At 34.5% G+C, this 27,650-nt stretch overlaps 1 protein-coding gene across 3 annotated transcripts in view; it reads right to left on the bottom strand.

The window, feature by feature from the left end:
• The window catches only part of atp8b2 (ATPase phospholipid transporting 8B2), a 48,585-nt gene that overhangs the window by 7,892 nt on the left and 13,043 nt on the right, over nt 1–27,650 (bottom strand). For all 3 annotated transcript variants that reach the window (XM_051131106.1, XM_051131105.1, XM_051131107.1), the window contains 20 exons: nt 20,829–20,887; nt 19,518–19,631; nt 19,158–19,256; nt 18,918–18,979; nt 18,554–18,626; nt 16,748–16,818; nt 16,575–16,654; nt 15,550–15,708; nt 15,384–15,472; nt 15,026–15,222; nt 12,642–12,850; nt 10,763–10,797; nt 10,511–10,679; nt 10,088–10,276; nt 9,215–9,330; nt 5,247–5,411; nt 5,055–5,166; nt 4,857–4,962; nt 4,537–4,765; nt 2,709–2,892 (listed from right to left, as the gene is read on the bottom strand). In XM_051131106.1, coding sequence (XP_050987063.1) covers nt 2,709–2,892; nt 4,537–4,765; nt 4,857–4,962; nt 5,055–5,166; nt 5,247–5,411; nt 9,215–9,330; nt 10,088–10,276; nt 10,511–10,679; nt 10,763–10,797; nt 12,642–12,850; nt 15,026–15,222; nt 15,384–15,472; nt 15,550–15,708; nt 16,575–16,654; nt 16,748–16,818; nt 18,554–18,626; nt 18,918–18,979; nt 19,158–19,256; nt 19,518–19,631; nt 20,829–20,887 — 2,517 coding nt within the window. The remainder of the gene's footprint in view (nt 1–2,708; nt 2,893–4,536; nt 4,766–4,856; nt 4,963–5,054; nt 5,167–5,246; nt 5,412–9,214; nt 9,331–10,087; nt 10,277–10,510; nt 10,680–10,762; nt 10,798–12,641; nt 12,851–15,025; nt 15,223–15,383; nt 15,473–15,549; nt 15,709–16,574; nt 16,655–16,747; nt 16,819–18,553; nt 18,627–18,917; nt 18,980–19,157; nt 19,257–19,517; nt 19,632–20,828; nt 20,888–27,650) is intronic.

Raw genomic sequence — 27,650 nt, 5'->3', positions numbered from 1 at the left:
ATTGAATCAGGTCAAAAGGTCACGCCGAATGGAACTACAGACCCAGTGTTTACAAAGCGAACGCGCAAAGACTAAGAAAGTGCAAGTAAGTCAAACGCTGTTTACAAACAGAAAGGTACAACGTGTCGGACGATTCTGAAGTTGTAGGAAAAAAATAAGATGGAGTTTTCGCCATACTCTACCTTTTTGAGCCGGAGTACACAGACGATGAACTTAGACGTGATTCGTAGAAGTGATGGAAAGTTCGGATCATTTTACCGACTCTGACCTTTGAGTCTCATTCAGCAAAATGAACAAATCTTTTTTCGAGTCATTTCGTTAAAAATCAGTATCACATGACAGCCCCATAAGATGAACAAACGACTCGAAAAACCCAAAGACTCGGAACAGGTGAACTAATTCCAGTACAGAACCAAATAGGATGTTGCACACGAGCTTTTGTGCTTAAAAAGTATACAAATTTTTATTTTTTGAAAAAAATGCCAGATCATTTCACTAGATAAGACCCTTCTTTCTCAGCTGGGATCGTTTAGAGCCCTTTGAAGCTGCATTTAAACTACATTTGAAAATCGGGGGCACAATTGAAGTCCATTATATGAAGAAAAATCGTGAAAAGTTTTCCTCAAAAATCATAATTTCTTTATGACTGAAGACAGAAAGACATGAACATCTTGGATGACAAGGGGGTGAGTAAATTATTTGTAAATTGTTGTTTTGGAAGTGGACTTCTCCTTTAAATCAGTAATAGGTTACTTTCGAATTTGTTACATGTGTAAAAAAAGAACTTAGTTTTTGATTAGTTAATATGCATTGCTAAGAACTTCATTTGGACAACTTCATAGGTGACTTTCTCAATATTTTGATTTTTTTGCACCCTCAGATTCCAGAGTTATAAACTGTATAACTGTATAAATTGTATCTTGGCCATATATTGTATTATCCTAACAAACCATATATCAATGAAAAGCTTATTTATTCAGCTTTCAGATGATGAAAAATAAAACAAAATTATCCTTATAACTGGTTTTGTGGTCCAGGGTCACATATACTGACTACCTCAAGTTAACATGTTAACTTTGACACCCCTAAAAATACATTCAATCATTTTTTTTTCTCATGTTTCCACCCACTTTGCTGTCCCCTGGGGAGCCTAGTTTGAAAACCCCTGCTCTTGGGTATCAGCTGTCTCAGTGTTGGTCAAAGTTCAATGGTAGGTTAAGGCAGATAAACTAATATGTAAATATCCCTTTAAAAAAAAGGGCAGTCCAAAGTGATTTAAATCAGTGAAAGAGATATGTTCTTCACACTAGTACCACTGTACTAGTCATCAATCTTCTGAAGACTGAAGACTTTACTGAGATTGACACTTGACTCCTACACACCAGAAAAATAACCTGCACATACCCACAGTACTTATTACATGGCCAAGAATGTGTGTTTTCAAATATATTGAGTTAGGACAGCACAGGATGGTGTAAAGAGATTTAGACATAAACCACATCCTCCACATCCCGTTCTTATCCATGTTTGCAGGAGCCTTTTGAAACACAGTTGTGACACTGTGAGAGCCCACCGACACAGTTCTGAGATGTTCTTGCTCAGTTAAGGGAAGTGAAGCAACGACTTGTAACAACAACAAACTGAACGAATTGACCAAATATCAATAATTTGGTTTCTCTGGGGCACCTTTGCATAAACAAAAAGGAACTCAGAATTGTTTTTCTTGAGCTGTTTGCCTCCAAAAGCCTGACATTTCATCCTCTCATGGTTACAAGAGTTGCCACAAGAAGAGACTATGGCTGAATATCGTACACAAAAAATGATTTTCTTACTTAGATTTTTTGTCTTGTTTCCAGCCTGGATATCTACAAATTCTTAAATCAAGATGCATTTTCTAGATGAGTAAAAATGATTGCCCTGTTTTCAGGAAAAAAAAAAAAAAAAAAGAAGTCAACATTTGCTTGAAACAAGCAAAACAATCTGTCAATCGGGTATGCAAAATAATCTTGTTTTCTGTTTGAAATAAGATTATTTTGCTTACCTCATTGGCAGATTATTTTGCTTGCTCTAGGCAAAAACTTAATTTTGACAGTCATTTTTACTTGTCTAGAAAAACCTTCTTGATTTAGGAATTTTTAGATATCTTGGCTGGAAACAACAACAAAAATCTAAGAAAAGCATTTCTTTTAGATTTTTTTTTATATTTTTATATTTGCTAATGACCTACAAAATAAACTAAATAAAACTAAGTTCAAAATTTTACTAAAAATAATTAAAATAATACACATTACTGTTCAAAAGATTGGGGCCAGTAGGATTTTACTTTATTTAAATCAGCAAGGATGCATTTAATGTAGCAAAGATTCAGCAAGGATGCAAAAAATGCATGTTAAAATGATTTCTGAAGGATCATGTGACACTGCAGACTGGAGTAATGATGCAATTAGGCAGTTTTTTAGATTTTTAAATTGTATCTTGCACAAATATTGTCAAAAAATTGACCCTCATGACTGGTTTTGTGGTCCAGGTTCACATATTATAATGTTCTATTTTTAAGATTCTAATGGTGTGTTATTTAGAGCTGTAACCAGTCAAAGTAATGATTCAAAGAACCCAAATATTTGCCCATGAAAAACGTCCGTCAAAAACAACGTTTTTTTTCTCCTGGCAAAGACTACAAGTGTTGAACATTGATCTCTTTCTCTTACTCTTTATCATGCTGACGTCATTGGCTCCATCTCCGATGGCAAGTGTGACAGCTTTCTTATGCCGTTTAACCAGCTCCACCACCAGAGCTTTCTGAAGCGGGGTCACTCTGCAGCAAATCACTGCTCGACAAGCACACGCCGTCTCCAGAAACTCACGCTCCATATCTGCTTCCAAAGCATGAGCCTGCCCCACAGAGAGAGGGAAATATTTGGTCAGACTTTAAGGTCCAATTCTCGCTATTAACAAACCATTAACTATGACTTTTGCCTAAGACTAGTCTTAAAATGTCATCTGATTTTATTTCTGCAAGATCAGTCACAACTTTTTGAAATCAGCTACATAAAAATGAAGACTTGACTAACTGGAATCTAAAAAATAAGACTGATTATCACTTGTTTAACTGCTGGTTATTCAAACTAGTTCTTAAGAAACAGTCTTAATATAGTGACTATATTTATGCAACTGACACCTGGTGTTAGATGGGTTTTGGGCACCAGCAACAAGCAAAACACAAGCTTGGTCAAACCAGCTTGAACCAGCTAATACCAGGATTTTCATTCAACTGAAATAAAAACTATTAATTTTTATATTTAACAACAGAATCTACTAGATTCTTTCTGAATGAAACTAATGTTCTTATTGTTACCTAAAATTTAAAACTATTAAAAATCTTTTTCTGTAATTTGAATAGAGCAAAAATAAAAATGTAAATACTAATTACTGTTGCTCTTCTTGATAGTTTTTTTTTACTTGCAATAAAAAACGAATTACAAAATGATGGTCACATGTTAGTTTGGGGATCAGTTCTCACTATTAACTATGACTTTTGCCTCAGTAAACTCCTGCTACTTATTAATAGTTTGTAAGGTAGTTGTTAAGTATGGTAGGGTTAAGAGATCTAAAATATGGTAATGCAGAATAAGCCATTAATATGTGCTTTATAAGTTCTAATAAACAGCCAATATTTTAGTAATATGCAATATAACTTACGAGAATAAGAAGAAGAAAAGAAAAAATGAAAAACGTTTAGAAATCAATCTGCATGTGTGATTGACATTGGTTATGAAATTGGTTTAAATGCATTTTGATTAAACACTAATTCAATGAATAACATAAATATTACTATAGTATATAAATAAACTGAAAGATCTAAGGTTGTGCCAACTGTGTGTTTTGCTTCAAAAGATCAACCATATATTTGTGTTGTTTTACTTTCTTTTTTATACATTTTTCATTTATTCTTCATTCATTTAAAATCATTTATCATTTAATTATTCCATTTAATCATATAATCATTTATAATAATTATTTATATATCCATTTCATTGATTCATTCATTGATAAGTCATTTATATTATACTATTGTTGTATGTTTAGTCTTATGACTGTGTGGTTTCGAGGGCTGTTCATCTTCATGAATAAGAGATACGAGGGAATGTTTATGGAAACTCAAGGTTTATGGGATGTTGTTGTTAAACAGTTTGGTACAACAATACTTGTTGGATGAAGTCTGTGCATTGAGACATACACAACTAAAACTATTCAATAACTCTGCTCCTTCTTCACTTTCACTGGCTTTTTCCTCAGTCAACTTTTTGGCTGATAGAAGTCTGCTAATAGTGTTTTGGGTCTTTTGGATACCAGATAAGACCTCCTGTTTACAGGTTTTAGATATTAGACTACTTTGCTGACGTTGAAGTTATTTTTTAAAGGGATTTGGCGTCTGGTGCTGATCTTAATCTATACTCAATCTAACAAAACCGAAAAAACATGGTAATGAATGGCTACTTCCTTCCAGTGACATTCCTGAATGCTACTCCCACCTACCAAGCTGTGTCCACTGATGATAAGGGCGAACTCTCCACTGATAGACTCCAATAAGGAGGAGGGCGGAGCCTGAGGAGGAGGACATTTACTCTCATCAGGCATCCAGTTAGCAGCAGCACCACCTCCACATCCATTTCCAAAGGCACAAGCACCAACCCATCCCTGAGCTTCAGCTTCCTTCCCTCCATCTCTAGTGCGTGTGGACTCCAGCATTCGCTCTCTCGCTTTCCTAAAAAAAAAACGCTTTTCCTGTAAGACTTGTATATCTTATATTTCACAGGTTGGTGAATGGACAGATCAAGACGACCATCAGTATGTACCTCAGTTCTTCACGTACGCTTTGGACAGTGTGTCCATTAACAATGAAGATCTCCGTCATGTCATCTGTCAGCATCTTACACGAATAACCAATATTCACTGCAGTCTCTGTCACAGAAGGAGAAAAAGACTCATGAAAGTTGTAGTTATGTGAAGTAAATGCTAAAAGTTGTGGCTTTCGATTTTAATGCAGTTCTTACCCTGTTTATCTCCAGTGAGCACCCAGATCTTGATGTTAGCCAGTGAAAGAATGGCAATAGTCTCGGGAACGCCCTCTTGCAGTTTATCTTCTATAGCCGTGGCCCCCAATAACTACATTAAACAATTGATATTGTAAACCAAAACGCCAAGGAAACTAAACAGAAGAAATTGGACAGGACACACAAACACACCATCATGTCCTGTTCTATCTCCTCATAGGCTGCAGCCAGTCGGTCGTCTCTGCAGTCTGTGGCCTTATCAGCACCACGGAAACGCTCTGACCACTCCTCCCACTGCTCCTCAGACAGATCCCGATAGGCCACTGCCAGCGTCCGTAACCCGTCACCTGCATACTCCTACAGAAACACACACACACACACATCAGCTCATGATCATATCACTTTCTAATAAAGTTATTAATGTTTTTCTTGTTAGAGCCATTAGGTAGATTAGATAAACTATTATCAAAGAAAAACTTAACCAAGAATGAAAAGCTGCTAGTTTTAAACACAATAAATGTTTGTTTTGGCCTGCTCAATCTCAAAGGTCTTTTTGAAAGGCCTCTTGAAAAAAAAACAAAAAAACTGACATACATTGCTGCTAAAGTTCGAGGTCAGTAAGATTTTATTAAAGGTAACTCAAGGCTGCATTATTTTTTTTAGTTATTTAATACTGTAATATATTTTTATGTGGGTAACATTTTATAATACCTTTCATTGATAAATCATTAACAAACATTGCATAATGCACAACAAATCATTAGTTAATATATATTTACATATCTAGGATAGTGGGGTAATGTTCTTGTTAATATGTGCTAATTAGTCACTAGATAATGTTTAGTAAGTTTATTTGTAAACATTAACAAGAACGTTATCTCATGTTTCTAGGCACTTGAATACACATTATCTGATGATCTGTTACGTATTATATAATGTTTGTTAACGATTTATTAATAAAAATGAATATAAAGTGTTACCTAATATTTTGTGGAAACTGACACATTTCTTCCAGGATTTTCATTTTTATTTCTTTGAAAATTTTGTCATTATTTACTCACGCTCATGTTGTTCCAAACCTGTATAAGTTTCTTTTTTACGTTGAACACAAAAGGAGATATTTTGATAAATTTTGAAGAAACAAACAATTGTTGGCCCCCATCAGGCCCTGTTCTACGGGGGTGCTAGAGGGTGCACCCTCAAACGAAATTAATAGGACCCTCAGTTAAAGCTGTAATAATGGCATTTTATTGCAGATTTAGCAAATCCAGTGCTTTATGGTTTGCGTTCTGGAGATATATATATAAGATTAAAGCACCCTCAGTGATTTGATTCAGGAGCTGGGCATGGTCCCCATTGACTTCCATAGTATTTCTTTAGCTACTGTGAAAGTCAATGGGGACCATCAACTGTTTGATTACTAGCATTCTTCAAAATATTTTCTTTTATGTTCAGCATAAGAAAGAAACTTTCCAATGTTTGGTACGGCATGAGGGTGAGTACATGATGACAAAATTGTAATTTTTGGATGAACTATCCCTTTAATAAAAGTATTAATCTCTGTAAAAAGAATTATAGTGATGTCAATTTCATTATTATAAAAATATTATAACATTTTACTGGTATTTAATATAAAAAATTATAAAGTATTTATAATTAAAATAGTATTACACAAGTTTTGCATGCCTGATTTTACAGCATTACTTTCTCTATTACAAAAACAGAAACCAACCTGTTATTCATAAATAAATAAATAAATTCTTTAATTTCACGTGAAGTACATTTTTCCCTAGGTAGTGATATCTTAAATTCAACTAATTTTGCAACCCTGTCTTCTTACAACTACATTTTATTGATCTTTTCTTACTATTAGAAATGTTCATTTAATGGCTAAAATATATAAAATCTCAAATAATGTTTAGTCAAAGGATTAGTTAACTTCCAGAATAAAAATTTCCTGATAATTTACTCCTATGTCATCCAAGATGTTCATGTCTTGGAAGAACATCACAGCACTGTGGCTGCAGTAGAGTCATTCAGATTCCTGGGTCCCAACATCTCTGAGGACCTGAAGTGGGACAATCACATTGACTCTACTGTGAAAAAGGCCCAGCAGAGGCTGGATTGCCTCCGCCAGCTGAGGAAGTTCAAGCTGCCACAGGAGCTGCTGAAACAGTTCTGCTCGGGCCATCATTGAGTCTGTCCTACGTTCATGTATAACGGTTCGGTTCATTCCAGCTACTAAAACAGTATTAACAGGATTACTGGTGTCCTTCTACCAAACCTCAAAACTTGACATCTCCAGAGTGAGGAAAAGGGCTAAGAAAATCACTCTGGACCCCTCACACCCAGCCCACTCTCTTTTTGAACTGCCCTCTGGCCAACGCTACAGAACACTGTGCATCAAAAAAGCCAGTGTTGGATTGCAAATTTCTAAAAGGTTATGTATATTGTGATTTACATTTTTTACATTCTAAGAGCAGATAGCCCAAGCCCTGAGACAGTAACCTTTTGTCTTTATGCAGTTCCTGAATATCTGGCAGGTTTCCCAAGTTAAGTGTGAAGTCTAAGCTCAAGGTACAACTAAAGGCACAATCCTTGTTTAGCACCTTGCATTTGAATGACACTTGTTTGCTAAATAGATCAAGGCTGGGAAAAATCTTTTACTGGGCTGATTTCCTGTACCACATTTGCATGCTTTGTTTAGATTGATTCCACCTCTATGTACTCCGCCTCCTTCAAACCTATATACACTGCTGTGCTGAGATATTGTCAGACTTTTTGATGACTTTTTGAGTATCTGAATAAAGAGAAACTTCTGCTTCAAGATATCCAAAAAAGTCTCCTGGTCTCTAAGAAAAAAATTTACAACACCAGACACAAGAAGTTTTTGGGACATATCCCACCTAAACAACACAACACACACACCCGCACATCAGTAAATAATTCAACAAACCTTTATCCGTATATAGCACATATGCACACTCACAATTCTATCTTTGGACATTTTTCCTTTTTCTGTATGTTTTTATTACTACTGTTATTTATAATTTATAGTATATTCTCTCTAATATAAGTGTTTTATTACCTTAATTTTACGTATGATGTCTTTCTTTCTTCAATCGAAAAGAAATGTAGGTTTTTGAGGAAAACATTCCAGGATTTTTGGCCAATGGTGCCAAGGGGTTGAAGGTTGAAATTGCAGTTTCAATGCAGCTTCAAAGGGCTCTACATGATCCCAGATGAGGGATAAGGGTTATTCCATGTCATCCAAGATGTGCATGTCTTTCTTTCTTGATTTGAAAAGAAATGAAGGTTTTGAGGAAAACATTGCAGGATTTTTCTCCATATAGTTGACTTTAATGGTGGCCAATGGGTTGAAGGTCGAAATTGCAGTTTCAGTGCAGCTTCAAAGGGCTCTACATGATCCCAGATGAGGGATAAGGGTCTTATCTAGCAAAAAGATCAGTCATTTTCTACAAGAAATAAAAAAATAAAATACAAATGTATATACTTTTTAACAACAAATGCTTGTCTTGCAATAGTTCGACCTCACACATTACATAGTCACGGACTCAGTGTTTACAAAACAATTCAAACGTCATTTACAACAAATTGGCAGGCAATTTTAAAGCTGGAGGAGAAAATGAGATGGCACACAGATGAAGAACTAACCACCTTTCCAGCATGATTACGTAAGTTGTAGACGCGCATCTCAAAGCTAATGAAAGACGAGCATTTGTGGTTAAAAAGTATATACGTTTTGATCTTTTTTTTGTAGAACTATCGTTTCACTAAATAAGACCCTTAATTCTTGGCTGGGATCGTGTAGAGCCCTTTGAAGCTGCATTGAAACTGCAATTTGGACCTTCAACCCATCGGCTCCCATTTAAGTCCACTATATGGAGAAAAATCCTGCAAAACCTTAATTTCATTTTGAATTATGAAAGAAGGACATGCGCATCTTGGATGACATAGGGGTTGAGTGTATTATCATTAAAATTTTTAACTAAAACATCCACAAGAGGGCTCTGTTGTCTGTCTTATAAAAAGAGCAGCAGACTATAGGGATCTCTTTAAGAGTAAATAGGACTTGACACAAACAGTGCTAAGCTAGCAGTAAACACAAAATAAACATATATGAAAATGCAAATACTTACATTCAGATGGTCTGAAGTGATATTCATTAGATCGTGGCTGCACGAGTGAAGCCTCTCAAAAAGCACAGTGTCCGCTCCCTTACAGTACAGACGAATGCGGCCCTTTGGATTCCTCACTGAGACACACACACACACACATTAAATTACAGATTGTTCTTGTGCCTCTGCAGTGACGAGAGAAGCCCTGTTCTTATTATAGCTCCCATTATCTCCTAGTCCTGACATTACCGGACGTCTCTTCAGATAATGTATCATGATTTAAGAATTGGTTTCTTACCCATTTGGCAAAAACTAACAAGCAACATGATTTGTTTTTAATGTATTTTGGATATTGTTATGGGGGAGAAAAATGATTAACAAAACAGATTAGGAGAAAATTCTGCAGCGCACTCAATAAATCTCTCACTTGTCCATGTAAACACAAACCAAGTGGACATAAATGACGATATGCAAACAAAAATGAAATGGCCGCTGCAACGTGAGCACCACTTACATGAACATAAGGACAATAATTCAGCATTATGAAAGTGTATATGACACACACAACACTTTCTGTATTGAATTTAGCGCTAATGTTCCACTTATTTATGATGCTTGGCAGGGCAGTATTTATGCTGTATCCAGATTTCTCAGCCCTGAGGGAATTTTACTGGCTCCTACTCTTTCGCATAGTGCTAAACCATCTGGCATTACAGCCAAAATAATGTTTAAAAACTGTACACTTTGGAGTTTGCCACAGTTAACGGCACAAAAAAAGTGTGTGTGTAAGTATTTAGCTATAGCTAAGAATCGATCTGACAAAACATACTTTTTTAAAAAGATTGTATGTGGTGGGATTTGTGACATTTTTATATAAGTGTGTGCTTGTTTTACCTATAACAGACATTCTTTTGCGGATGTTATTGAAGTCCAGGATGGCGAGGAGCGTGTATGTGACAGCTTTGCCGAGCTCTTGTGTGGTGACTGTGCCAGGTGTGCGAGAGCGAAACACAAAGCCAAAGTTGCGTGCAGCTGTTACTAACGCTCCCTCATCTGGAGACTGAGCCTTATACACCAGCTCTCCTTTAGGAAGTGAAAGACAGAGACAATAAGCAAGGACGTCAGCATGAAAAAGGACAGATAATGAGATCAAATAATCATATTACAATTCAGAATTACTATATCATTTCCTTCTAACAATATTAAAGTCAACAGCTTCCTTAAGTAAACCTTATTTAAACTCTTCCATTGGATGAAATAGCTTTCTGAGTAAGGCAGTTAATCGATCCTCAAAGACTGCTTGTTCCAGATCCTTACCCTCGCTTTTTTCCTCGCTCATGACCGTGTGGCAGAGAGACAAGACCCGGAAGAACTCGTGCACTGCTGGTTCTCCCACCATCACTGCTTCTAGCAGAGACTGGTCGTAGAAACAGAAGTCCCGGTCTGCTAACGGGTTCCACGCGCTGAAGTCCAGGGGCTGGACCCTCTGAGAAATAATAGATTATTTAAGATCTTTCTGAGCAACATTTTAAAAATGACAACAACTTCTTGAATCTTGGATGCACTGACCTTCTGCTGAGCTCCAAGAATGTTCATCACTTCACCTGTGAAACGAGAGACAGACTGAAATGAGATCTGTAGCACAAACCTAATACAACACAACACAACATATTTATCAGTTTATGTGTCTATACTGTATGTCGTAAATCTGCAACTATCATTTATTTATAGCTTTTCTATCAATTTTCCATACATATAAACTGCATTGTGTGATGGACGTTAGGTCATGATCAACTTTGGTATCTCCTTTGAATGCATCTTGAGTAAATAATTCAATTAATTATTCATATTAATTCAAAATAATATTACATATTATAACACAATATAAATATTTCTAAAATAACCCATTGCAAATGTATACATAACTTAATCATCATTATTATTATCAGTCTATTTAATGTAAGTTTATTTAAACGTTCATAACTATAAAATATACAATAATCACAAAAATCATATTTTAGAACATACACCCATAATACAAATATTGTAATTGTATAAATAAATTATTATTATTTATTTTATAATATGACAACTATTAATATAAAATAATAATAAATATAATAATAGTATATGAATAATTCTAAAATAACATTGCAGATTTATCAATATATATCTCAGATTATCATTATTATCACAAAAATCATATCTTCAAATATACACCGAATTATAATAAATAAATATTATAAATATTATAATTGTATTAATATAAATGTTTTAATATATTATTATAAATATTATAACATTATAAATATAAATTCAAAATAGTAAATATTAAAAAAGTATATAAATAATTTTAAACAACACATATATATATATATATATATATATATATATATATGTGTGTGTTGTTTATATATATACACACACACACATTACATTATTATTATTATTATCACATCATAAAACTCATACTTGAAAATGTACGCCATAGTACAATAAATAAATATAATATAAATATTAGAATTAAGTATTATAAGTATTATAATATATTATTCTAAATATTATAATATAATAAATATTCATTCAAAATAATGACAAATATTATAATAGCATATAAATAATTCTAAATAGTTCATTGCAGATTTCTCTATATATAGCTTAGATCATCATTACCAAAAAAAAATCATATTTTAAAACAGACACCAATTAAAATGAATAAATATTGTAATATACATATTATAACTGTATAAATATTATAATAGATTATTGTAAATATTATAATATAATAAATATAAATTCAAAATAATAACAAATATTAAAATAGCATATAAATAATTCTAAAATAACTTAATATATATAAATCATCTAAAATAATTTTATATATGACCAGTCTATTTAATGTGTTTATTTAAATGTTCAGAACTATAAAATACACGATAATCACAAAAATCTAAATTGCTTAAATCTAATTGCTTTTATTTATTTTATTTTATTTTATTTTATTATTCCATTCATTATTTTTTTTATTAATTTATATTTTTTATTTAAGAGCTAAATATTTATTATTATTATTGTTATTGTCTATTTGCTTTTTATTACTTTTTTAAATGCCTACCAAATAAATAAATAAGTAGGGAGTAGAAATTAAATTAATACGTTTTTTTTTATTATTATTTATTGAAGTTACGTTTTCAATAACTACTTGTTCAAGTACATTTAAAAAAAATTCCAATACCAAAATGTATTATTATTATTATTAATTTTAAGATTAAGATTATAATTTAGGTAACGTACAGTCAGGTAAAGTAAAGGTGCAAGGTAAAGTACAGTCAGCTGGTCATTATTACCATATAAACCACGTCAACATGATGCAAGACCGATATATATGATAATGGCCAGCTGATTGCACATTATACCTTGGATATAACTGCCACATGCTGTTCCTCACCATATGCGTGGCCGTTGATGGAGCACTTGTTGAAGGTCATGATGTTCTGGGTGAGGGTTCCTGTCTTGTCACTGAAGATGTACTCCACCTGTCCCAGCTCTTCATTTAGCGTGGTGGTCCGGGCCTCTGCTGCTGTATTACTTCGGCTGCAGAACATCCGCCGGTCCCAATTAATGAAATAACTGTGACCCAGACGAATCACCTCCACACTAAGACATTCAGACAGACAGAGACAAAGAGAAAGAGACGGAGTGTTATCAATGCAAACATGACCTGCTTTTCTCTAGAAACATTCAAATTGACTACAGACTTCTGAACACATGGCAAACTCACAACAAAACACACACAAAAATACACGGTTTCCCTGTTCTAAAGATAGGTTTTAGTATGCAGCTGCGACAGACAATGGCACAACAGTTCACCAGACCATTAAAAGGAACATTTAATAATACCCATTTATAGAGAGTTCACAAATCTGTCAATTAAAACTGCAAAAACAGATTTGGGGTATGTGTGTGCAGTGCCATGGTGCTGCTCTGTGCCATGCTGCACTTGTTCCTGTACGAGTCTGTACCGGTCAGAGGTGGGTTACATTCACTGGACCACACGGCAAAGTTAGAGCTCATTCAGAGAGCTGATTCAGAAAGGTTTGGTCAGGTTTTTATATGGTGGTGGTGTTATATGGTTATATGTTATATGGGACGCTATTGTTATGTCAGAGAGAGAAAAAAAAGGGCAGTCTATGGGGTCTATCTCTTACCTGATAAGGAAAGTCTGAGGAAACAGGAAAACAACAAAATAAATCAAAATAAAATAAACAGCACAAATTTTAAAACTGTATTAAGCATAAAATGAACAAAAAAAGAGAATCTAAATCAAAGAGAAGAAGACTTTAATTGGAATTTTTCATAAATGCGATACACTTTGGTGTCTTAAGACTTTTTTTAAAAAGAAATGGGGCAATAGATACTATTATCTAACAAAAATAAAACCAAGTAACTAGAAAAGTAGCTAGTCTTAAACATATCAAATGTTTGCATCTCCCCTTAAAACTCGGATTCTGGCCTGTTACAGAAGTCTTGACAAATGTTTGCTATTTTATTAATATTTAGATACTATTATAGTTTTTTCATTAATGTTTTGAGATAGCTTTTGATTCATTTCCTTATTTCATATATTACTTATTTAATTTGTTTAATTTTGTGTACTTTTTTTTTTATTTTTATATATATTAAATCATTTAAGACTTTACTATATTTATTTCAGTTTTAGTTTTGTTTTAATTTTATTGCTTCAACTTTCAAATTGCCATATAGTTTCAGTTTTTCATCTAATATTTGTATAGACTCATTTTTGTTTCTTTTTAATAATTTAGATTTAATTTACTGTATATATTTCAGTTTTAGTTCTAGTTTAGTTTTTTTTTTTTTTTTTTTTTTTGGTAATTGTAGTGCTTTCAAGTTTATATATAATATATATATATAAATTATTTGCCAAGGCAACATTTCAAATTGTCATTTAGTTTCAGTTTTTCACCTAATATTTGCATAGAGTTTTTCATTTTTATTTCTTTTTTAATAATTTAGAATTAATTTACTGTATGTATTTCAGTTTTAATTCGGTTTTAGTTTTTATTTTTGCTTTATTTTTTACAAATTTTAATGCTTCATTTTAACCTTATTTCAGTTCCCTTATTACCGTATTGAAATTTTTCATCCAGTTTCAGTTTTTATCTAATATATATATATATATATATATATATATATATATATATATTTGATTTTTAATCATTTACATTTAAAATACTGTATTTATTTTAGTTTTAGATTGGTTTTAGTTTAGTTTTTGTTTTCCATTTTTCCAGTAATTTTAATGCTTCAATATTGAAACCTTTAACCTTATTTTGATTATTTACCACAACAAAATGTGTAATAGTTCAATGTTAATAGTTAACAGTTTAATGTTTAATTGTTTTTAGTAGTTTAAGTTATTGATAAAAGTCCTGATAGAATAACGTAGTTTTGAGATAAACTGTTAATTGATAATCAAATAATTGTAGTAAAAAATTCTTTGAATGACTAAAAATGTAATCCTGTTTATCCCTAAAAATGAAAATAAATAAATAAATAAAATTGCAAACATGTCCGAAATTGGATAACATAGTTGACAAACCTCAAAATAAAACAGCAGCTCATATAAATTTTATATTTATGTTCAAAACATGTTTTTTTACTATTTAGTGTTTTAGAGCATTTTCCATATTTTTTATTTGATCATATTCATGGAAAGCGCTGACTGAACATTTATCTTTCTTCCTAAATTACAACATATATCTTCATTATACAACGTTCATTATTATTTCTCCACACCCTGCTCTCTCTCACCTAACATATAGGGAGATGGGCACGACTGTGTTGAGGATGATGACATAGGACCAGAAAGACAAGAAGGCAGAGAACAGGAAGTTGTCCACTGGAGGGTCCCAGGGAAGGAAGCTCTGGAACAGAGCACCCACTTCTTTTTCCCAAACTGCATTTCCTATGGCCAAGATCACTCCCATACACACCAAGAACCCAAAAATCTGAAGAGGAGACAATTACAAAAGTAAAAAACTGGATTCATTTTAAATCTTGAAGTACATGCCTATTTATTTACAGTCACAGATTCATTTGTTTCTATATTTCGGTACTGAAATCTTAAAAAATTCAGCAGAGGTTTGTAAGTTTCTAAACGGTTTCTCACCCACAACACCAGTGTGTTCATCAGTCTGTCTATACTGGTCCGCTTGAACTTAGTCCGTCCGCTGTTCTGCATCAGTTTGGTGTCAGGACCTGAGGTGCCCCATGACAGGTTAAATAAAAACTGATCACACACACATAAACACACAATCACAAACTCATACACGAACCTGCAAAAATAACAAGGCCATAGCAGCTCTCTGTGTTGCGTAGTACGCAGCCGCGAAGCAGCATGTTCTGGTTGCTGAGGGGGTATTTGCAGTCTTTCCAATACAGAGTCCCGCAGAAACGGTCAAGCTTGTTGTTGGGAGGCTCACACACCACTTCTCCTGCACGTACACACAGCGTGAGAGATATATGAGGAAAAAGTATTCTGCACATTTTGAAAATATCAAAACAATATTATTTTATGTAATAATGCGTTATGACCAAAGGTTCAGCATCCTGGGTCTCGGTACAACCTGTGAGCTTTGGAATTTTTTGTTGTTCTTTAAAAACAGGAAGCGTGGGTGGTCTCTGCTGACACGGGTTTGATGGTGTGTGTGTGTGTGTGTGGCAGTATATTGTGTTGGGTGTTAACGAAATGTTGCTGAGAAACTGTCCACCACATACATTACTTTCCGCACACTTTGACTCACTGTATCTTTTGTTCGCTCTCTCTCCGGTAACTCATGGTGGGGGTCAAACAGTACTGTTGCATTTTTAGCGCATCTATTCACTAGCCCATAATCTAATTTATCTTGACATTATCTGCGCTGGTATAGCACTCAATCATGCATAAAATTCAAAATTTTTTAAAATTTAAAAATTTTTAAAAAACATTTTATTAATTGTATACTGTAGTTTAATAACGCATTTTATTTTATTTAGCACACATTGCTTTTGAACGAGTTTGTGCTGTTACCTACTTTGCATAATTACTTTAGTGAATCTGTGCTAAAATACGCAAATGAACACTACTTATCAGTGAGTGCAATTCATACCCTCTGAAAATATGCAATTCCCTTTATTGCCTTTCTATTTTTGTTCCATAAACCTCTGCAAATTTGAAACACACTGTACGCAAACATATTCTCTCATTTATCAGTTCACAAGATTGCTCAGCTGTCTCTTTTTCTTACTAGTTCACTTTCTCATTTCCACTCTGGCTAACTTTCACATGTATTTGGAGTGAGTTCAATGCAAAATCACCTACCATCAAACTGGGCCAGGTTATTAGGATCTCCCAGCTCTGAGGTAACAGATAGAGACTGACGCACTTTCATGTTCGTCTCGCTGCGGCAAAAAAAAACAAAGAAACTCTCTGAGTTGTGCTGGAAACATGAAATCAAGTTAAACAGCAAATTCAAGAAATAAACACAGTTATACCCATCCAGTTCTGCAGTTTCAATGTAACAGAGGCCATGTGGTTCACTGCTAGACAACAGGAGCAGGTCAGCCTGTAATACAAATACAGTATACAACAGTGTTATTCTTAACTAACACTATTAAAATGTTTTTGTTAACTAAAATAAGGCTGAAATAAAATCAAATATAAATATTTTAGGGGGGGAAGACTTCTAATTTTTGTTTAATTTAAAGGGATAATTCGCCCAAAAATGAAAACAACCCTTTGATTTACTCACCCTCAAGTTATCCTAGGTATATTTCTTCTTTCAGATAAATACAATCAGAGTTATATTAAAAAATGTCCTGTCTCTTCCAAACTTTATAATGGCAGTGAATGGGTGTTGAGATGTTGAGAAGTCCAAAAAAGTGCACCCATCTATCATAAAAAGTACTCCACATGGCTCCGGGGGGTTAATAAAGGCCTTCTAAAGTGAATCGATGCATATGTGTAACAAAAATCTTTTAACAGCCATTCACTGCCATTATAAGCTTGGAAAAGCCATAAAGAAATTTTTTAATATAACTCATAGTGTATTTGTCTCAAAGAAGAAGGTCATATACACCTGGGATGGCTTGAGGGTGAGTAAATCATGGGGTAATTTTCATTTTTGGGTGAACTATCCCTTTAATTTGAAGCACTAAAATTACTAACTGGAAATAAAATAAATAAAAACTAAACTGAAATAAACATAAATCTAAACAGCCATATTTTAAGAGAAAAAAACTAATGAAATTAATTAAAGCACATTTCAAAATTGCTAAAGATGTAACAAATTAAAATTAAAATGAAATCTGAAAGTACAAGAAGCAAAGCTATTTAACACTAGAACTACTGAGGCAGTCATTTTGACCATTTTTACACTTGCAAAAATAAAAATTGTAGAAATAAAACCCACATAACTATAATTCATTGACTTTTCTTAAATGTGTATATATTTCATACTAACATTGTTATTTGATTAAAATTACAAAATACAAAAGAGTTCTTATTATTTCTACCTTGAACGGCCAAAGCGATCAAAATGACAGATGGAGTACAATTTCAACTTCTGCTACTTTTTCCCACGGTTGAAAATGCACATCTCTGTTGCCTAGCAACTTTTGTTCTAGTTGTGTTTATATTCTATTGCTTAGCTAAAATTCCCATTCGTAAAAAAGCCGAGTGGACGACTCCAATTTGACAACTCCTGTTATTCACTCTGGAGTGGTCTAGTAGCTCTTACCCAATTATAGGCTACATTACAAAAAAGGATTGTATTTTCTAGGGTGATGACGTCATAAAATATTATGACAGACATTCAAAGCTTTATTTTAAAACATTAACAGAAGCTTCTAAAGTAAATATGACATGGCAACCAGTTCAGTGTAGTATGAACGTTCAGAATCACCGCTATGGCTATTCTAGTAGTTATAGAATTCTGGTAGTTTTAGAGTTAAAATATTCATAAAAACTATAATAGTATCTAAATAATATTAAAATAATGCTGGTATAAAGTGAGACCAAAACTGCATGTAGCATATTAACAAGACACCTAAGCTGCTGTTTGTCCTCGAGAAACAGAGTTACATAACCAGCGGCATAATCAGCAAATTAGACCTTGGCTACTGGATCAATATCACAGTGCAGTATTTGAGAGCAAATGCATCAGACATTGATGCGTACATGACCCTGAATTACTGCAAGTAATGTCTGGGACTGCTGAGCTAGTAAAATGTCTTTTTATCTTATTAAACCATGTTTAATTAATTCATTAATGTCATGAAGGACTATAGAGGAAAACTCACTGCCACAAACTGATTGTTCTCCAATTTGATGATGTCACCAACTCTGACATTCATCCATTTCTCCTTTTGAAGACTGAGAAAATAAAACAAATAAATAGGATACCTATTAATGCTTTGTGATTGATGTAAAATTGCTATACAGTGGTTTAAAAATGCTTTATATTATATATAGTACTTAGAAATAAATGTATAAATAAATACGTACATATGAAAACATACTGAGCCAGCCAAAAGTGCTTTTTTGTCATCAACATTCACTATCTTGCAAGCAACAGCTCAGACACATTTATATTTCTTGTATAAAGCAGATGTTTTCTTGTAAACCCAATGTAAAAGGAAGTGTGTGTATTAATTTGAGACTCACATGCCACCAATGAGGACCTGAGACTGACGGTTATTCACCTGGTTGTCACTCTTGTGACGAAACTGTGAGAGAAACAGAGATGTGTGTGAAATATGTGTGTCCGACTGTTTTGTCGTGTGGTAGTTATGGTGTGTTAGGATATTGGTATAAGTGTTAACATATTTCTGTGTGGAGGGGAGCTACTGCAGTTACAGTAAGTTACACTGTGTGTGTGTGTGTGTGTGTGTGAGAGAAACTTACATAGTCATCGGTGGCATCTTTGACTGCAGTGATGCTCAGCACCAGCACTAAAGGCACAATGGTGGTGAACCAAGATAAAGAGGAAATCTGTGGAATCAACTGAAACAAAAACACCAAATGACTTTTTAAAGCCATTTTTTATAACACTCACTAATGCACCAACATGTGCTAGTAATTAGTGTTAACATGTACAAACAATCTGCCAAAATGATTGTGCTAATAGGCATTCGTGTGATGCTAACTGTAACCTTTATGCCTGGAGGAATATTGCAATGTTCACAGCAAATAAATTGACCTTTACAAAAGATCCCAATTTTTCCTCTACACTTGTAATAAGCATTTAAACATTGGAGTATATACCTGCAGTATGAGGAGAAACAGGAAGTAGGTGTTGGCAACTTCCTGGAACTGCTCAAACAGGTTGACTGGAAGGAAGGTGATGATGTTGTACTTTGAGGTCATGATGCAGTTGCTCTGCGGAGTGAAAGAAATGATGGGGAGAGGTGAAGGAGACGCAGAAGAAAATGTACACTTGAAATAATTTATGAGTGGGTCATTCCATGAAATCGGTGTCTTTTTTGCTTGGAAAAATGTAAAAATAGTTTCATCAATATTTTTTAAAATATCCATGAAATGAAGATACCTTAAAATGACAAGAAATTGTATTGTGCCATCACAGGCTATGTTATTTATTATTTTCTGACTATTTTCCTACCTCACGTTTTGGTATTTTTGTCAACCCTGTTACCGACACAAGCGTTACTAGATACCATAGTTTAATTAAAACTTACATGCCACTGAATGATATTGTCATTAGCTCAATAATATACCGAGGGTGACCTTTAAAATGTTTCACAATATTTAAAAACTTAATCAATGTCACCCCTGTTACCTACATGTCAAAAGTGTATACTTTTGAGAGGAATAGGTTGACAGTAGCAGGTCTAACGATTTCAAAGTAATTTGCTAATTGCTAGATAATAGTCAAGTTCACAAAAGCACATATTGTACACTTTGAAAGGATTTTACTTGTAGATATTGATTATATTAAATGTAAGAAACAATTGTTTAAATTTACATTTTAAAAATGGTAACAGAATTGATATTGCATTGCTCAGTCAAGCTTCATAAATCATTAAAAATAAAACATTATAGGAGGGTAAGAGAAACATGTTTGTGTTTTAAGTGTTGGAATCCTGGTTGAGATATGATTTAACCTCGTAGAAGATGTTGCATTATTTTACAAGGGTTTTTTGATGACGGTAACAGGGCTGACTAATTAGGGGACACCAATGATTTACATTTTATAGAACAAAAGCATACTTATTCCAAAAACATTGCTTAACAATGAGACTATATTTACATTATGCAAATGTGATTTTTATATTATTTGGCCTTCATTTTGCAAATTAAAAGTCCTGCTGAAAATGAAAAATCATAGTGAGGGACAGGCCAAAAACCTTACCCCTACCAGGATAAATGCCATTTAAATTATTTAAAATATTTAATTGACTTTTTTATCTAATATTGATAAAAACATACATAGTATTGTTAAATTGCACATTTATTTGTTGTCATATTAAATCTATGTTTAACTATTTCTTAGGGACACAAAATTTGGTGGAATGACCCATGTATATTTATGATGTACAGGTTGTATATGTAACTTACAGCATACTGGAACTTCTCATTGTACTCTCTATCATTGGCTCGGACTCTCCTTTCCTCCTCTGTGAAGAAAACAAACACTGAGATGTAAAAACGGCCTGAAATGTATAAGAATAAAATAATGTTGATACCAGTGATAGGCTATTACAAATGAGTCTTTTTTTTCCATTTAATAATGTCTGGAATTGTTTGCGCAGATTTGACCAAGTGATTTGTTTTTTAAATGATAGCTCACCGAAGAATGAAAATTTGGTCATTATTTTCTCACCCTCATGTCGTTCTAAACCACTTTGACATACTAAAAGTTTTGGTGATCCTTGACTTCAAGTGTATGATTAAAAAAAAAAAAAAGAAAAAAAGAAAAATCTCAAAATATCTTTTTTTGTGTGTTCCACGGTATAAATAAAGTCAGACAGAATTTTCATTTTTAGGTGAACTATCTCTTTATGGCACCATCCCACACTATTTGCAAATCAAAGTACCTTTATAATACTCTAATATCACCAAGGAAACTGGACATTTTTACCTTCTTAAAGTGTTACGAATCAACATTCCTAGAATGTGAATTTGTTAATAAAAATGTATGCTAACCTAAAAATAACGTCCTACTAACATGTCATTACTCACTTTCATGTCATTCCAAACCTGTAAGACCATTCATATTTGGAACACAAATGAAGATATTTTTGATGAAATCTGAGAGCTTTCTGACCCTGCATAGACAGCAACACAGCTAAAATGTTCCCAGGCCCAGAAAGGTAAGGATATCAATGAAATAGTGCATGTGACATCAGTGGTTCAACCGTAATGTTATGAAGTTATGAGAATACTTCTTGTACGCAAAGAAAAAAAAAAAAACTACTTTATTCAAAAATTTCTCCTCTTCGTAACATTACAGTTGAACCACTGATGGACGTCACATGAACTATTTTAACAATGTCCTTACTACCTTTCTGGGCCTTGAGCGGATTTCTTGGATTTCATCAGAAATATCGCAATTTGTGTTCCAAAGATAAACGAAGATCTTATGGACTTGGAACAACATGAGGGTGAGTATTTAATGACAGAATTTTCATTTTTGGGTGAACTATCCCTTTAAGAAAACTGTATAGTTTTATGTTTTTAGAACATTTCAAAGCACTATTCCCACAACCAAAACAGACTGTTTGGAAATCATTAATTTGTAAGCTGAGTCAAAACATCTTGATTTGTCTTTAATTTAAAGCTTCTGAATTGCTTAAACAGTACTGAAATAGAAAACCGAAAAATAAAGAACTCAAACATAATGTGAATGCGTGTTCGTTCAGTTTGGGGCTTTTGTAAGTTCAGTCAGAAGACTTGCTCACTAACTTACAATAAACAAACTGTTCTGTTGTGCTTCTTTTATTAGTCATTGCAGTGTATGATAACCCCCAAAGAAAAAACAGGAAGCCGTGGATTACAATCAACACATGCGATATATACTTTATGTTTGCTGAGGAAAAAGTCTGAATCAGGCCGAGCGCACGCTCACATATATTATGCAGTGACAGTAGCATACAGTAACTTTCAGTTCCCCATGAGACAAACTATACAATCAGAGGGTTGTATCAGTGCTAAATACCAACTTTAATCAACTCGGTGGAGTGCAACACAAGAAGCAAGAAGGAAGTCACGGCTAATTGTAGTGTGATAGATTAATTTCGGCATTATGAGGCTGAAAATGGGACTGTGACAGAATAGGCTGTGGTTAGCAGACAGTCATAAACCTGCTGTTTTCACTTCTGTTGAAAACGAGACTTACGGTTTCAAAAGCTCACACAAAGCTTTTAACACCGCAGCCAGACTGACACTTAAGATGCAAAAATGCACATAGTAGTAAATAAACACACCAGACTTGAGAAAAGCTCTTTTCTTTGGTTCTCTAATCTTTTGACAGAAAATGGCGCTGTCTGATTCACTTTGGTATGCATCTTTCACATCCTGTGCTCACAGCTGCACAGCTTTTTTATGCTGGGTAATGGCCACTCCATGTGACAGACTGTCTGTACGTGAGTGTGTGTGTGTGTTATCACATTACATTATTCATGGGTGACTTGCTGCATCTTTGTAGAGGAGACACGCTCCTCTGCTCCAATCTGCTAAAAACAGCATGAATGTCCCAACACTCTAGTTTTGGCGGCTAGTACTAGCCTATGGACCAAGGAAGTCTTGAGCAAAACATCACAATCAGATCTCTCCTCTAAAAACAAAGCAACTGAAACTCACTCTTATCTCTCATCTCTTCCTCACCCTCAGCATAACCTTTTGCTGTGCTAGTTTGCAAGAGGCTTAAACAAATAATAATGAGTTGAAGCATTTGGCCAGTCTTATTTCACTCTGTGCTGCTGTAATATTGATGAGAATCTTCTACGATAATAATGAGACTGACCTCGTTACTCCCTGCTCAGGAGTGAGAGAAAGAGATGAATGAACGAGAGCTGCATCTGCACTATTTACATATGCATCAAAAGGTCAAACCCATAAACCCATGCACGCGAACAGATATAGCCAGTCTGTAGTCTGTTTCTTCCTGCACTGAGGCCTTTACACCTGCTCGGGTCCTCTGATCAGTCACCGAGACTCTCTCTGCCTGTGGTTTCCTGTGTTAAGACAACTCGGCTCTCTCATATTTCGCCGCTATAAAGGCCAATTTATATGCACTGCCCACATAGCCAACACACAGCAACACATTAAAGCAAGCACTTTAATCTGCCACAAAAAAAAAACCCATCCACACCATCTGCAATAATTGTACATTTGATTTAAACTGGGGGAGTACCTTCTTTGTATTCTTAACTGTATGAATCTAAGTAGGTCAGGGTACTAATATGTACTGTTAAATAGAAAATTCTGTTATTATTTTCTCACCCTCACGTCATTTCAAACCTGACTCTTCTAAAGAACATAAAAGAAGTTCTCTAATGACAACTGGACATGGTAATGGATATGACAACGGAATGTATTTGGTCTTGACGGAACAGATCTGCTGAATTGCTGCTGCTGTTGGTTATTGCAGTTGTTGTAGATTATTGCCGATGCTGCTGCAAAGCAAGTACTGGAACTTGCTACTGCCAATGCATACGCTGATACGCTGCTGTGAGTATTTAAGACAAATTGCTGCTGCACAAATAGCATATATAATAAACTGTAGCAGATCTAATACAGGTGGAGCTGGGGACGTGGAGGGTTTCAGATAACTCTAAAAACATGCTGCGAAATGCTCTAGTGAATGCTAACCAGCTACTTGCAAACTCATTGGCTGTGTATGCAACATGAACCGATCAGCTTGTGCCAAGTAGTTTAATGCTGTGAATGTCATCAGTTTGCGTTAACAACCCATCAGCTTGCACCATCTAGTGTTTCATGACAGAACTTGGCATATATTTTCTATATTTTCTAAAATGTCTGTTCTTTGGTCCAATGTTGTTTGGAAAATTTTTGGGTTAACTATTATTAGGTACCATTCCCAGGGTCATTTAGGTCAATAACGCACCATGTATATAGAGTAAAGGCCTGTTCACATCAAGGACGATAACTACAAAATTTTAGTCATCATTCTGATTCTATGAGGAAGGTCATACCACAACTATAATGAAACGACAGAGGAACGATATGGTTGGAATCACTTTCAAACAATTTTTTCAAGCTGCTGAATGATAAAAAACATTGACAGGCAATCAGAATCTTATAAAGCCTGAGAATTTAAAGGGAACCCTGGGTATTAAGACTTGTATGGCTTAATATAACGTAACTAATGTCTCTTACTGAAATATGTAGTAGAAACCCCATGAAAGATTTATGTTATTTAAAAAATCAGTCGGTGCTGTCACTTGCTCTTAAAATACTCAGTCATTTTTGGTCATAGAGATAAAAATAATACATCCTTCGAATCTGTAAAGACTCTACATTTATTTCTGTGCACTCAGAATAACAACGAAACGTTGTGCTTTTGTAAAATAATGAAAGCATCCAGGATGCGTTTTCTGTCATCTTGGTCTCTGTGAACTTGAATTCGAAACTTTGAAACTCCATGTATACTTGCCTTACAGACATGAAAAATATATCTATATTGAGTGAATTTGTCTACTTTTAAATGAACCAATTAAAATAGAGAACGAAGACGTTTAGTCTTTAGAAAGTTTTATTCATCCACAAGCATCTTACCATTCTTTTCTCCTCTTCTTATCGCTAGGAAAAGCAGTGAAGACTTACATCGCTTTTCTTGTTGCCCTTCGGATGAAAATTACAACCAAAAGCCACACAATGTGGCATCATATCAGTATTTTATTTTCCAAAATTGTTTTACGAGTTGTGTTATTCTCAGAATTGTGCATTATGAGTTGTGTTGCGGTATAAATGTCAACAGGTAGTGCCAGAAGCTTACTGAGTGCAACCATTTCACATCATCAAAATAGTGGTGCCCCCATAGTCTAAAATATGTATAAAACGATGTGAATTTTTAAAAATAACATAGGCTTTCATGGGGTTTTTTTGCTAAATATTTTAGTAAGAAACATCATTAACATTATATTAAGCCATACATGCCTTAAGGTTCCCTTTAAAGCTGTTTGTGTGGAGCTAATAAAGTTATTGATCTTTTTATTTAGCCGTCTTGGTGTGAATGGGCCTCAACACATTTATTCTCTGCACTTGTAACACTTACACAGTTTGCACCTACATTGGTAGCTTGGAAATGAGTCATAATGTAAGTTTATATCGGCTTAAGTTTGATCTTTTGCTTGTGAACGTATCGTTCCCTGTGTTTTGTGCCTGAGTTGTGCAATCCTTATGAATCTTGCTTACCAGTAAAGAACACTGTGTTCCACTGTGATCTCTTAATTGACTGAAGCAACTTTTTCTCCTGGTTGTGACTGTTGACAGAGGTCAACAGAGGTCAGCTGTATACTGTACCCCAAGAACTAAATAAATATAAAACTTTTTTTAAATCATCATTCTAAAATGTAGCATTTTGATGTCCTTCATGTACTGTACATAAGACATCTATGGCAGTATCACACAAACGTGAATAACCATGCTTACTTAGTTTTTATTCAACTTTGTTGTATTTTAAAAGACTAAAATCTGTATGTGTCCTCATAGCCATCCCCTGCCATGTCTTTCCTGTCCCATTGCTCCCTCATCCTATATGCATTCATTTTCTCCTCTCTTTCTCAAGGTCACATCTTTCTTTTCCCCTTGCTCATGGCTATCTGTTTTACTCTCTGCCTCTCTGTTATCAGTCCTGATGGAAAACCACACTGCTCCTGCCAGAGTCAGAGAGTGCATTACCTGCCTATTGGCTGTTGATGACATAATGGCTTTGGCAGTTGGAGGGTCTGGTTCCATCCGGAGAGCACCTCAGCAAACTGGGCCATTAAGCACTTTTAACACAGCGCCCTTACTAATACAGCCAAGGACAAGCGAGAGCCGCAGTGGAACGCAGCTTGTATGACGTTTCTCAAAAAAACAATCGTTGACAGAGAAGGAGCGGTTATTGTTATGATTCAGCACTAATGCCAAGGACATCCGCTATGCCAACTCACAAATCTGTGCAAATTCAAACAGACCAGCAAGTTATGGATGTGCAGTGTTGCAGTACATGTCTTGTGTAAGCTAATGGTGCATTGATGAACAATTATAAAAGTCATACAAAGCTTTGTTGCAAAGCAAAAATACGTTAAATACACCTGAATACACCTCTTCTGTTATAAACTGTTAAACTGAATTAAAATTAAAAAAGTATTTTGACATAGGCCTAAGTCTCCTATGCTCACTAAGGCTGCATTTATTTCATGAAAATACTGTAAATATCTAATAATGTGAAATATGATATTATTATAACTTAAAAGAACTGTTTACTATTTTTAGGGGTTCAAGCTGAAACCTTATTGTAATTGCTAGAATGTTCACGGATTAGCGATCTCCATGTAAAACTAATCATGCAGACCAAACCGAAACTTGAAACTTGGAGGGATGGTAGTACTCATACCGCCGACAATGTGACCAAGGCTCGCCCCAATCGGCCTGACGCAGGCTTATAAGTGTCTTATGTCATTGGAATCCTCACGCTGGACAAAACACATGCCTCAGATTCGATTATGAGCCTGGCAAAATTTTCGAGTATTTCGCATTTTTTTAAAAACCTTCTTTTGTGAACTTATCCTAGGTTTTTTGCACGATCGGAACCAAATTGGTGCAGAAAGATTCTTTGCAAAGTGAATATCAATAATTATCAAAAAAAGTTGAACTTTTAACTCACTGTTGCAAACAGGCGCCAAAACTTTTGAAACTGGCAGGGCCACTTTTAGTAAAATACCTATAACCATAGAACGGAATGAGGGATCTCTGCCAAACTTAGAACACTTATGTAAGAGCTCAATCTGAGGTCACAGGAAAAAAAATGTGGAGCTTGGCCACTTGGTGGCGCTATAATAGGGGAAAAACATAAGATTGGCTATAACTATACTACCATTTGTCCTATCAATATGAACCGTGAACCGTCTTTGTCCAAAGTGCCACAAGTGTCCGTAAGGACATTTATGTAACTCAGAAACCATGGCTGCCATTGGCCGATGAAGTTTCATATCATACAATGGAACTCCTCATTCTGGACAACTTTACCTCTAGAACCACTGCTGTCAATCAAATCATTTGTTTAATGACTGAGAAGATGATTGATGATTGATGATTGATGTTTGAGATAATGATTTGCGAACTAGTCCTAGGTTTTTTGCTCAATCTGGAAAACAACACTGCAGTACAATTCTCTGGACTCTCTAGGTCAATAATTATCAAAAAATGTTG

The sequence above is a fragment of the Labeo rohita genome, chromosome 16 (genome assembly GCF_022985175.1).
Source record: "Labeo rohita strain BAU-BD-2019 chromosome 16, IGBB_LRoh.1.0, whole genome shotgun sequence".
In the NCBI taxonomy this organism is placed as follows: domain Eukaryota; kingdom Metazoa; phylum Chordata; class Actinopteri; order Cypriniformes; family Cyprinidae; genus Labeo; species Labeo rohita.
The sequence above is the reverse complement of the archived record's forward strand: the minus strand, read 5'-3'. Positions and strand labels throughout refer to the sequence as shown.